This window comes from Chelonoidis abingdonii, chromosome 4, assembly GCF_003597395.2.
Source record: "Chelonoidis abingdonii isolate Lonesome George chromosome 4, CheloAbing_2.0, whole genome shotgun sequence".
In the NCBI taxonomy this organism is placed as follows: domain Eukaryota; kingdom Metazoa; phylum Chordata; order Testudines; family Testudinidae; genus Chelonoidis; species Chelonoidis abingdonii.
The window spans coordinates 36,052,831-36,065,535 of record NC_133772.1 but is presented as its reverse complement, the minus strand read 5'-3'; the positions used below and the strand labels follow the sequence as shown (position 1 = coordinate 36,065,535).

At 42.8% G+C, this 12,705-nt stretch overlaps 1 protein-coding gene across 1 annotated transcript in view; it reads right to left on the bottom strand.

Annotated features, from left to right (window-relative positions):
- LOC116837279 (solute carrier family 9 member C1-like) overlaps positions 1-12,705 on the bottom strand; it is a 330,899-nt gene that overhangs the window by 205,205 nt on the left and 112,989 nt on the right. Inside the window, exon 11 of the mRNA XM_032801556.2 lies at positions 1,062-1,228. Within this exon, the coding sequence (XP_032657447.2) occupies positions 1,062-1,228 (167 nt within the window). The remainder of the gene's footprint in view (positions 1-1,061; positions 1,229-12,705) is intronic.

The following is a 12,705-nucleotide window of genomic DNA, read 5'->3' as shown; positions in this document are numbered from 1 at the left end:
AGAGAACTATGTTTAAAAAACAAAGGCTAACATTAAATTAAAAATGCTAATTCAAATGCAAATTTAATCTCCATATGGAGTTAGACACAAACGGAAATTGTTACATCAAAACAATAAAGTCAGAAATTAAATTTGCAGTATTTCATCATGGCAATGAAATCTAAGGATCTAAACTCGATGTTTATATTAAAAATTAAAACTTTTTTCAGAAAGATTCTGAATTATTTCTGTTCTTCCTTCTGTGAATCAAGGATGATGGCTGTGTTCCCTGCTCTCAAGAAGCTTATTTATACTCCCTCCTATAAATAAATTACAATAAATAAATTATTTAAAACCAAAAATATTAGAAAAAATTATGGCATTGTTATGGTTTTCTTAAAGTATATAAATGCTAAGAAACATTGGAAAGAATGACTATGAAGTATCATATTATAAAGATTTATACAATGTACTCTGAGTGACTGTTCATTTGTGTAGGCCTTGAACACCACATGTGAAGGATAAAAGGGTGAAATTGTTCAGATCATTATTTGGGTTGTACTGGGGCTAGGATTCAGACTATGATTAGATTGATCCATGACACTCTTGTGACTCATTAATTAATTCAAGTTTATTATTAACTCTGATTAGCATTTGACTAATCATCCAGTAGGTCACTAACCAGAATATATATTTCCTTCTAGTGCTCAAAGAGCATCTACAGTGGCAGCTACTAAACTTTTGAAAATTAATCCTCCCCTTCAGAAAAATTAAAACAATCTACCTCTAAGGATGTCTGTGCAGGATATCTAGCCCCTAATTTTTTGGCATATTAATTTTCCACCTTCATAAAAGCCCCATAATATTAATGGTATATCAGATATTTCCATCAAACCGGAGACCTCATTTATCATTACAATTCTCTCCCACTAGCCTGTAAACTTAATACAGGAGAGTCTACCCTTCTTGCAATGGATGCCAGTGTAAATCAAAAGCTGTGGATCATTCTTTTGTTTCAAGCTTTACTTTTGCCTCTTACATAATTTTCTTTGTAAGAAATATAATAAAGATAAATTACTCACTTTATAAGGGTAATCAATTTTAATTGCTTCTTCAGTCATAGTCCAATTTGCATCAGCTAAAAATCTATCAAGTTTCAACATAGAAAATGTGTTGGCCTCCATTTCTTTTATACGCTGAACAGCACTGTACATTGCCATACGCTTTGGAAGAGTAATATTACATAGACCTATGGAAAGGAAGAAAATGAAAACATTTAGGTTGTCAGATGTGAAAGAGAATCCCTGACTGAGACTATGGGGTGACTGACTGGCTGAAAAGCCATTTCTGTAAAGTTGCTGGGAGCAGGGTAAAAGTCTTAATCTAAGAAGCCATATGCTCAGACCATTGCCAAAAACCAGATATTCTACTTTGTAACAGCAGCTGAATGCTGCTCTCACCAGCTCCTCTACTCTGCAGACCCATTTGTTTCCAGCGGCAACTGAATAGGACTATTGGGATATTCTTTTCCATAGGGTCTTTTACATGAATATTTATTGTGCTATTCTGAGCAATCCATTTCCCTCTTTTTAAGGTCTCTTTCTCTAGTTAACTGAGGACTCTTTCAGATAGTGTTTTGTACTGTATTGTAATACTGAGTGTTTAGAGATTTTTATAGAACCACATCTTTTCTACAGTTCTGTTTTTCACTCTTCCTGTCCTTTATTCCACAACCACCTTCCTAAGAGGATGTCTACACTTGAAACTTGCTGTGGGTTTTGTTTAAGTGCCTTCACAACAACTGTTGTGTGAGCAGTACATACACAGCACATTGTGATCCTTCAAGTAAGGCACTTTTGCCTCGTATCACTTAGCACAGCAATGTTTTGAAATAAAAGTTTAGTATTCCTGGCAGACATCCAATGGTGCATTGCTTTACCACTGTGCTGTGGGCATTCTGGGAGTTTTTTCACCACGTATTGTGGGATACCTACCAGAAGAAAAGAGGATTAGGATATTTGGAGTCAAATTAAAAACTTCCCATAATTCCTCTCCTTTCATCCCAAAATCCATATGGCCTTGGTAAGCCAGTGACATTTTCAAAGCACTGTCAAGCAGCAGGGAAGAAACATGGGTACATGCTACTATCCTCAAGGAGATGATACAAACAGGATGCCACAAGCATATATAAAATAGTGCAATGGCTTCAGAATCAGAGTGCTAAGGTCCCCTGAGGAGGAGGAGACTGAAATCAAGCAGATGAGGCTCTTAGATTTTTCACTGACACAACTTCACTCATTGGACCAACACTTTTAGGCTCAGACATATACTGACTAGTGGGACAAGATAGTGCTGCAGGCCTACGATGGCTAGCAGCAGTGACAGCACTTTCAGGGTGTCAAAAGCCACATTCCTAGAGATCTGTGTAAAGCTTGCCCTAGAGCTCCAGTGGTGGAAGAGCTGCAAGCAAGCTCTCTTTACTGTGGAGAAGCATGTGACCATTGCCATCTGGAAGGTTACTACACTTGATTGCAAGCAATCAGTAGCTAACAAGTCTGGTATTAGTAGATCAATTGTCGAGACTGTTCTCATGGAGACGTATGCTGCTTCCAAGAAGGTCCTGTCCCCTGGGTAATAAAGCAGGGCAATGCACAGGAGGTTATTAATGGTTATGCACAGCTGGGGTCACTGATGGGACCCAAATACCTATTCCTTGCCTACCCTGACCCCCCAGGCCTCTGAGGTCCTCAGAAGAACAAGGTATTTCTCCCTGATGCTGCAGGTCTTGGTTAATCACCATGTTCACAAACATTAACGTGGGGTGGTCTGGAAAGCTCCATGATGCCGGGATCTTTAGAAATTATGGACTGCTTTCTGTAATGAGAAATTGAACTTCTGCTCTCATGGTATCTATGGACAATAAAAGTGTTACGATTCCTCCAGTCATTCTGGGAGACCAAGGCTATTCCTATTTTCCTGGATTATGAAGCATTTTACTGGACTCCTGGATGGTAGAAAGGAATTGTTGAACTATACCCTGAGTATTTGCAGAAGGATAATGGAATGTACATTTGGAAGACTGAAAGGTAAATGGAGAAGCCCAATGTCAAGGCTGGATATAGATGAAAAGTATTTGCCTTTGATTATAGCTGCTTGCTGTGTTTTGCACAATTTTTGTGAAAGAAAGGGAGAGAGACTTACTGATGGAGGCAGGGAGGAGATTGGCAGACTTGCAGAAGGTTTTGAACAGCCAGAGGGAAGGAACCTATGAAATGATGCAAATGCTGAGGGGCAGAGTCAGGAATCCACTGTGCTCCAACTCTGAAGCTACAGGCCACTTGTGAACAATACATATTCTTTTGTACAAGGTTTTAATCAAGATTACTGCACAAGTATTGCTATGTATGTGCAGTCGTGCAAAGTTCTTATTAAGTTTCATGTGAGACATTTTAGTGAACTGTTTAATGAATTTGTTCACTGAAGGTGAACTTTATAATGAATTGTACAAGATGCACAAATACAACTGCAAAGACATTTTCAATTTACTTTTAATAACACTGGTCTACAGCCAAAATGCTTCTGAAATAAATGTAGTCAAACTTTACTAATTCTGGGTCACTGAGAATGAAAATGATGCTTAAAATTGTTGATTGGCTCTAGTCTAGCTGTTGGGCTCCAGACTACAGCAGTGGAATCTCCTGGCAGGTGATGTTAGGGTTTCCATGTTCCGTGACCGTCAAAAGGATCTTGTCCCATTCTTCTTCATGGAAGGTGATCTTGTAGCCTGCAACAACATCGATGGTGTGATGGCAGCCCTCAACATCGTTCACGATCCAGATGAGTGGAGACTGTTCATTGATTCATCGAAGACGAGTCCTAAAGCTGTTTTGCTGCATAATGGCAATGTTTTGCCATCAATTCCAGTTGGTCATGCAGTCCATATGAAGGAAACCTATGACAACATGAAACAACTTTTGAGGTGCATAAACTATGACCAACATCAGTGGCAGCTTTGTGGCGATTTGAAGGTTGTTGCTCTCTTGCTTGGTCTGCAGACTGGATACACAAAGTACTGCTGTTTTCTCTGCGAATGGGATAGTCGTGCAAGAGATTCCCACTACATCAAGAAAGATTGGCCACTCCGACAGTCATTGGAGCCTGGGAGGAAAAGTGTTCAGCATCCACCACTTGTTGAATCAAGGAAGATTTTGTTACCACCCTTACACATCAAGCTGGGTCTGATGAAGAACTTTGTCAAGGCCATTGACAAAACACAAGCAGCTTTCAAGTACCTCCGTGGAAAATTTCCAAGGTTAAGTGAAGCTAAGATAAAGGAAGGTGTCTTTGTTGGTCCTCAGATTCGTGAACTTCTTCAAGATGATGCATTTGACCATGCACTGCGTGGCAAGGAAAAGACGGCATGGAAAGCCTTCCAGTTAGTGGCAATAAATTTTCTCGGAAACAACAAGGCAGACAACTACAGGTTGTTGGTGGAAAACCTCCTCAAGGCATACAAAAGCCTTGGTTGCAACATGTCACTAAAGATACATTTTTTGCACTCTCATCTAGATTTTTTTCCACCGAACTGCGGAGCAGTGAGCGACGAGCACGGCGAGTGATTTCACCAGGACATTGCAGCAATGGAGCAACACTATCAGGGCAAATGGAGCCCATCAATGCTTGCAGACTATTGCTGGACAGTGACAAGAGATGCTCCATTTAATGAATACAAGAGACAAGCCAAGAAGCGCCGAGTAGACACTGAATAGGACTAAACTATGTACATAATAGTTTTTTGCCTTTTGTTTCATAATAAATTTTATTTATATAACCCTTTTGCTGATTTTTGAAGTGTTACATAAACAGGCCAGGTGAAGTATTATCATGTAAAGCAACCATAAACACATGAAAAGACCTAGGTTTACAATTTATGATTAAAACTCTACTATCTATATAATATACCTAGACATAAAATGTAAAAACTTAAATATCTTAGAAACAGTAGCCAATCAGTTGTTTTAATTGTCATATTTGAATTCAGCACATCAAAATACATAATAAATGCCACATTTTATCTCTGAAGCAGACGACTTCTCAAAAACTGTAGACTAGTGACTATACCAATTAAAATGTACTCCATATTCACAGTAAAATAATTATTAGAAATAAACAATTTACAAATTTTAAAACCCATTCAAAACCTAAAAAAATTATATAAAAGTGCAGTGGGCAGATCACTTTGTGGTTTCAAGGTCACAAGTGTGTATAAGCAAGCTGCTCAAAACTATTCTCCGCAGCTTGGAGGGTGGGATGGGGCAGAAGAGTCTATTCCTTGCAGGTGAGGGAAATAAGGGGGTTTCCTATTGTCCACTGTTCTCTTCGTTGTCCTGAAGCATGGAATGTCTAGAAAAAATGGTTACTAACCTTTTGTAACTGTTGTTCTTCAAGATATGTTGCACAAGTCCATTCCACTCTAGGTGTATTTGCACTCTGAGCACAGTTGTCAGAAATTTTTCCCAGTGGTACCCATCGGGGTAGCTTGAGGACCCTTTGGTGCCGTGCACTCATAGCACTGGTACAAAGCACCCAGCTGACCCTGCACCTCCTCAGTTCCTTCTTACTGCCTATGACAATTGCTGTAACTTCTATTATCCTTTCTTTAGCAAGCTCTCTCAGTGATCTTCTCTTTCGCATATTTGTACGTTAGTTAGTGGTGGCGAGTAGTTTTAGTGAAAGTTTGTAACTTACTGAGTTATTGGCGTTTTTATCCATTTCCTGGTGCTGAGGCATACCTCGGTGCCTCAGAGCGATCCACACTCAAGCTGCTTGAAGTGACTGCAAGAAGCACATGTAGGGGGACCACTGCCAGATCCACCAAGACTTTAAGACTTGCACAAAGGAGGACTGGGAGACAGGCTGAAGTTTTTATCTAGAAAATAACCTATTTCTTGGTGTTGTTGCAGTGAATGGTGTGTTCCAGATTGTGAAGGTATCAGAGGTAAAGGGAAATCATATGCTGTGGCACAGTCCTTGATCAATGAACCACAATGTTCTCCAGGAGGGTTGTTTACCTCTCCATCATTCCCAGCAACTCTGTCTATGAGGATCTAACCATTTCCCTGTCCTTTTCTCTCTTCTCTTTTTCATGTTTCAGGAACTCTTTCACCTTTCTAGCCTTCAACTGGGATATGCATACAATTTATTTCAACAAGTTATCTCTTGAGCTCCTTTGACTCCTATGTAAATTGGACAGGCATTTAAATCAATGTTAGCACTCTTGTGTGTGTGATTGCCACAATGTGTCAGCTGCAATGGGGGGAGGGGAGAACAAGTTATTGTCAAAATTGCAGTCACTATGTCAACATTGATAAAATGTTGCTTTTTGTTCGATTTTGGAATTCCACTCCCATAGGTTCTTCCCAGTCTTCAGTGACCTTCGAGATGGTAAGCCATTTTCACAGACTTCCCCATTTGGGTAGGATCCCTGGACCTGCATTGTAGGGCTGGGTGACATAAGAATGGTCATACTGTGTCAGACCACAGGTCCATCTAGCCCAGTATCCTGTCTTCCAACAGTGGTCAATGCCAGGTGCCCCAGAGGTAATGAACATAACAGGTAATCATCAAGTGATCCATTCCCTGTTGCTCATTCCCAGCTTCTGGCAAACATAGGCTAGGGACACCATCCCTGCCCATCCTGGCTAATAGCTGTTGATGGACCTATCATCCAGGGTGTGTATACTTGTTGTGGTAACTTAGGGAAGGTTAATAAAGACCAGGTGGGCTATGCACATTAGGGGAATGTGGCTTATTTAAACACAGTGCAGAAGACACAGGCTAGTTATTGAATATTTACTTCTACAGGTTGCTGGTGGTAGGGGAGTTGGTTGGCAAGAAGCCAACAGAGGGAGGCTAGTAATTATATGTGTCCTTCTGCAGGCTGTCCTTACTTTGGATCAGGGTGGATAAAAATCAATGGTTTAAAAAAAATCAAAAAATCTGATTCTTTTTATTTAAATCAGATTTTTTTGATAAAATGTTTTGAAGAAAAACATATCTAAAGATAGTTTTAATTAAGATACATTATAGTTCAAAGCCATCTCATCATGGAATGGGGATTATAAATTCTAATTCTATAATATGAGACAATATATTCATGTAATGTTTAAGAAAAGTTTTGTAAATGAGTTCCATTGTTTACATGTTAGTTTGAATGTTTCCAGGAAAGTTCAGATGTGGATTGGTGTCTTCCGAAGTCCACTGTTAGTTAAATACTCCTAATTACCTGAATCTTCCCTTCAAAATATGTTGGCCAAATCTCCCTTAAGTGTTTCCTGCACCAAACACTTACAAATACAAGCACCGAGCCAACGCTCATAACTTCAGATATAAAAATGACACATGCCTACTGTGACTAAGTGGGACTGTTTTTAACATTTCCTCTGAATACTGGGTGGGTGCCTCAGTTTCCCCTATGCATTTCTTAAGTCTCCAGTGTGCATAAATGGCCGCCACTCTGTATCCTGGCAACAAATGGCTAAGGCCCTTCCCCCTGCAAGGGAATAGCTAAAGGTGAACAAAGAGGTCAGGTGACCTCCTAGCCCGGGAAAGGAACTCAGCAGAGGGAGGGGCTGAAGGGGGTTTCAGTTTAGAGCTGGCTGGGGATGGGAAGTGAGAGCAGACAGGGTTGTCTGGCTCGCTGGGCCCCAGAATGGACCCAGCTGAGGGATCCCATTCTCTGTACCTACAAGCTCTGTTTTAGACCGTGTTCCTGTCATCTAATAAACCTGTTTTACTGGCTGGATGAGAGTCACATCTGACTGCGAAGCTGAGGGTGCATACAGGACCCTCTGGCTTCCCCAGGACCCCACCTGGGCGGACTCGCTGTGGGAAGCGCACGGAGGGGCATATGCTGAATGGTCCAAGGTCAGATTCAGGAGGTGAAGCCGTGTAAGCTTCTTGCCCTGAAGACAGTCTGTTCCATGGGAGAGGAGGCTCCCCAAAGTCCTGACTTGCTTTGTGGGGAGCAGTTCCAGAGAATCGCCTGGGGACTTCATGACACCTACAAATAGGATGAATATGTTCAGTAGATCGTAACCTTTGCAAAGATATGTTACATGGCATATCTAGCACAAAGTATATTACAGTTATGTCATATTTACACTCATAAGCATATTTCCATAAACATATAGAATGCAGCATCACAATGGGCTTGACTGAGGTGGAAGTCCATTACTAGTTTAGTCAGGAATTTTGGATGTGGACATAAGTATACCTTGTCCTTGTAAAAGACTGTGTAACTCCGCCACCCTTCTTGTGGAAGTAACAACTACCAAAATGATACTTTAATAGAGAAATGCAGGAAAGAACAGATGGGTCTACCCTTTGAACTGGTGACTATCAACCTTGATAGCATCAGATTTAAGTTCCAGGGAGGATTGGGATCCACAACATGGATATATAAGCTACTGACCCTTAGGAATCTGACTGACAGGGGCAAGCACTGGCAAAACCCCTTTCTGCTTTGACCATAAGGAGAATCATTCCCATTTCAACAGGTAAGCATATCAAGTTGATTTCTGCTATTCAGGAGAATGTTTTGCACCGTCCCCGAACATTCGGCCTCCTAAGGTTTTAACCAGAGAACATCAAGGCCATAAGATAAACAGCAGATGTGGTGGGACATAGCAGGCGACCATGGTTCTGAGGGATATCAGGTCAAGATCTGGAGGTAGTGTCAAAGGAGACCTGGCCGAAAGGCTCAGCAGATGGTGGTGAGGCCACGCCAGTGCTATGAGTATCATGCTTGCATTATCCTGCTTGAGCTTGATAAATGTCATTGGAAGGAGTGTAATGGAAAGATAGACATATGGCAGTTTGTCTTTCCAAGACAGTAAGAAAGAGTTCAGAGATCCCTTACTGTGACCTGCTCTCAAACAAAAAAGATGGCACTTCTTGTTGAAACAAGTAGCAAACAGGTCTATGTAAGAGACCCCCCCCATCCGAGGTTAAAAAATTAATCTCACACTATCCAGACTCAGAGACCATTCCTGATCTCTCCTAAACAATCTGTTCAGGATGTCCGCCAAGCTATTCTGAACATCAGGAAGATAGGAGGCTTTAAAATGAATTGTGTCAGTGATATAAACCTCCCAAAGACGTATCGCCTTTTGATAGACTCTGCCTGATCTGGCCTCTCTCTGCCTGTTGTTATAGAACATTGCCTCGGTGTTGCTCATGAGGACCTGTAAAGGGCTTGTCTACACTACCGCCTATGTCGGTGTAACTTACGTCACTAAGAGGTGAAAAGGCCACTCCACTGAGTGACGCAAGTTACATCAACCAAAGGGCTGTCCACACCAGCGCTAAGTAGGTGGGGTATGCTCTCTCACCAACATATCTTCTACCTCTCAGTAATTATGCTGACGGGAGAGTGCTCTCCTGTCAGCAAAGCACATCTTGACCAGACACACTACAGTGGCACAGTTGCACCGATGTAGCACGGTAGAATAGAGTAGTCCAGTGTCTGTAACTTGCTGTGAGGGTGAAAAGCCCAATAGGCAATGAACAGATTAATAGACTTGTGGCAGGGCAATGACTCACCGGCGCAGTGCCTCCTGTTGGTTGTCTCAGGAATAAGCTGTTCCAGCCTGGAGCGCCCTCTACAGGCTGGTGTCTCACCTGCTGCAGGCCCTCCATGTCCCTCTTGGACGCCAGTGCCTGCTACGTCAGGGTTCTGCCCCCAACAGTAACCCACAATCTGGGTCTCCCCACCCAGGGGAACCCGCAACCCTATATCCCCACCTTGCCTTAGTGGCTACTGCCAGTCACCATTAGCCCCCACTCACTGGCACAGACTGCAGTCTGTAAACCACTCATCATCGGCAAGGGGAGTTAGGACCTGCTGTCTTTGCCTATCTCTGGGCTGCCCCTCTGCAGCCTCAGTACCTTTTTGGCCTCTTTGCAAGGCCTTGTAGCCTAGGGTTTTACTAGGCTGGAGATCCCCAGCTCCCTCTGCCCTTCCCCAGCACTGCTCCACCTCAGGTACCCTTCTCAGCTCCTAGGTAGCCCAGTCCTTCTCTCTCAAGAAGCTAGAGAGAGTATTTTTCTATCCTTCTGACCCATCGCCCTCTTATAAGGGCCAGCTGGGCCCTGATTGCATTGGCTACAGCTGTGGCTGTTTTCCCAATCAGCCCAGCTTTTCTCCACCACCGTCCTCTCCAGGGCTGCTTTAATCCCTTCCTGGCTGGAGCCGGGTACAAGCCTGCAACTCCCACACATATATATGGAGAGTCAAATAATGATAAGTTCCCCAACCCAGAAAACAGGATTCATAAACAGAATTAATATGGGAAAGGGAGAGACAAAGAGAACTCTGATATCCAGGAGATTGGTACTCAACTTAGCACCCTGATGTGCTCTTTAATTCACCACCAAGACAACTAAGGAACCTGCCAAAGATGGTTATAAAAATGTTCATAGCCTTGAGAAGGAACATAATACCTTCTTTTGATTCTCTTAGCTTTTGGAGCCAGAGAAGATGGTGTTTGCCACAAGGAGTTTGCGTACTCTAGTGTGTCATCACTGATAGATATAGCCACTCTAGAAGGCACTGCCAAACCCAGAATGTCCACGAGTCTGTAAGAACTCTCCTGGACCTTTTCAACAGTAATATTAAGAGAAGTAGTTACTCTCTTTAAAAGACCTTGTTAAGCCAAGTGGTCATCTTGCACAGGTGAGGAATTCCAAGCAGCTACAGTTTCATCAGGCAATGAGGATGATGAGTGCAAAGGAAGTTGAGGTTGAGCCTCCTGCAGTGTAGTAGGTGGAGGTTCCGAAGCTTTACAGGCCTTCAGAGTTTTGCTTGATACCAATGATAACCTCCTGGACCCCCTTATGTGAGCTAGCAAATCATCTGCTAGGATATCTGAAAGGCTGAAGAACCAAGAAGAATCTGAAAGTGGGAGGCATGCCCCATGGGTTCCAGTAATGCCATGGGCAAGGCATAGGACCCCAACAACCACTTCCTCATGGGTCACTGTCTCTGGAAATCTGTTGGATATGTGTAACAAAACTCCCTTCATGAAGGAGAAGGTAGTCATCTATCTCAGCATAAGAGTCTACCTCAGACTTCAAGGAAGACTCTGAGTTGCCCAGTGACAGTGATGCTGTGCCAGGTGGTGCCGAGATCTGAGGTCATCACTCTGGAAATACCAGTACTGGACTGCACTGGTCAAGGAAACACTAAACACTTGACACTTTAGCTCCCCACAATAGTGAAGGCTGATTATAAACCTAAATTAAGTCTATAACCAGGGCCTGAGGAGCCACCAGTACCAGCCAAGCTATCTCCTGTATCATCAGGAATCTGTATTGAGAGGCAAAGTTGGTGTAATGCTGCTGCATAGGCTTCTGGTATTGTTGGTACAGAGGTATTTTCCTGGTGCTGATGATGTTACATGGAAATAGTTTGTACTGTAATGGAGTTTGATCTCAATACCCCAGGCACCGATGCCAGAGTTAATGACCCCTGATTCAAAAATATCAGTACTGGGGAAGAACTCTTTCCTGAGGATGCCATACCGTGTCCTCCTGAGTGCTTACTTGTGGATGTCTAGTAGAGATTAGTCTCAGGTCCTTGAATGATTCTGACCACTTGTGCTTCTTTCTGGCACTGGAGAAGGGGACCAGAGCCAACATTCTGAAGCAATGTCCACAACAGCACTCTTCACCAATGCCAATGTATTCAGTGCGCATCCTGGGTGGGAAGGTTCAGCAAGCAGATGCATGGTGGCTTCCATGAGGATATGGTGCAGTCTCACCTTTCTGTCCTCTTTTGTCCAGGGGCTGAAACCCTTGCAAGTCTGGCAGTGGTCTCTAATGTGACCCTCAGTGAGGCACTTTAGGCAGGTGGAATCATGGTTACTCAATGGCATAGCTTTCTTTCAGCAGGCAAAAAGCTTAAACCCAGGGGACTGAAGCATATCCCAGTATGGGGCATCAGCACTCTATAGATAAATTAAAAAAAAAAATAACAAAGAAAACCTATATTAAACTGCTAACTAACCACTGACTATTTTACAAAAAAAGAAAATATATTCCTTGTAAGGGGAGAAACTTTCAGAAGCAAGACAAAGCACTCCAACTACCAATTAGAGGCAGTAAGAAGGAACTGAGAAGGATCTGGGGTGACTCTGTCCTCTACACTATCATGAAGCAGCACAAGGCAGCAGAGGGAGCATGCACTGCCCCAGTGGGTAGTGCTAAGGAAAAAACTTCCAACTGTGGTGCCCAGGGTGAGCATATAGCCAAAGTGAAGCATGCAATCACTGGATGAACTTGCTAAGCCTTTGTCAGCCTCAGTCAGATGGAAAAACCCTTCTCCATCAGATATCTTTTCCCATGTAACTATCTATACTGTGACAGACCCAGGCCAGTGGGGTACAGGAGTCTGGTAGAGGGCAAATATACTGGTCACTGGATGAATAGTTTTCTGTTCCCTGAGTGACCAAAGCAGGGGCTGCACTAGAGTAATCAGGAACCTGCTAGAACCAATTAAGGCAGACAGGCTGATTAGAACACTTGCAGCCAATCAAGGCAGGCTAATCAGGGCACCGACCACGTCGCAAGAAACAAGTCCGGGCATTCCTAGGTGTAGTGGGGTATTACCGACGATTTATCGCCCATTTTGCCACAAGGGCAAACCCCCTGACAGACCTAGTGAAA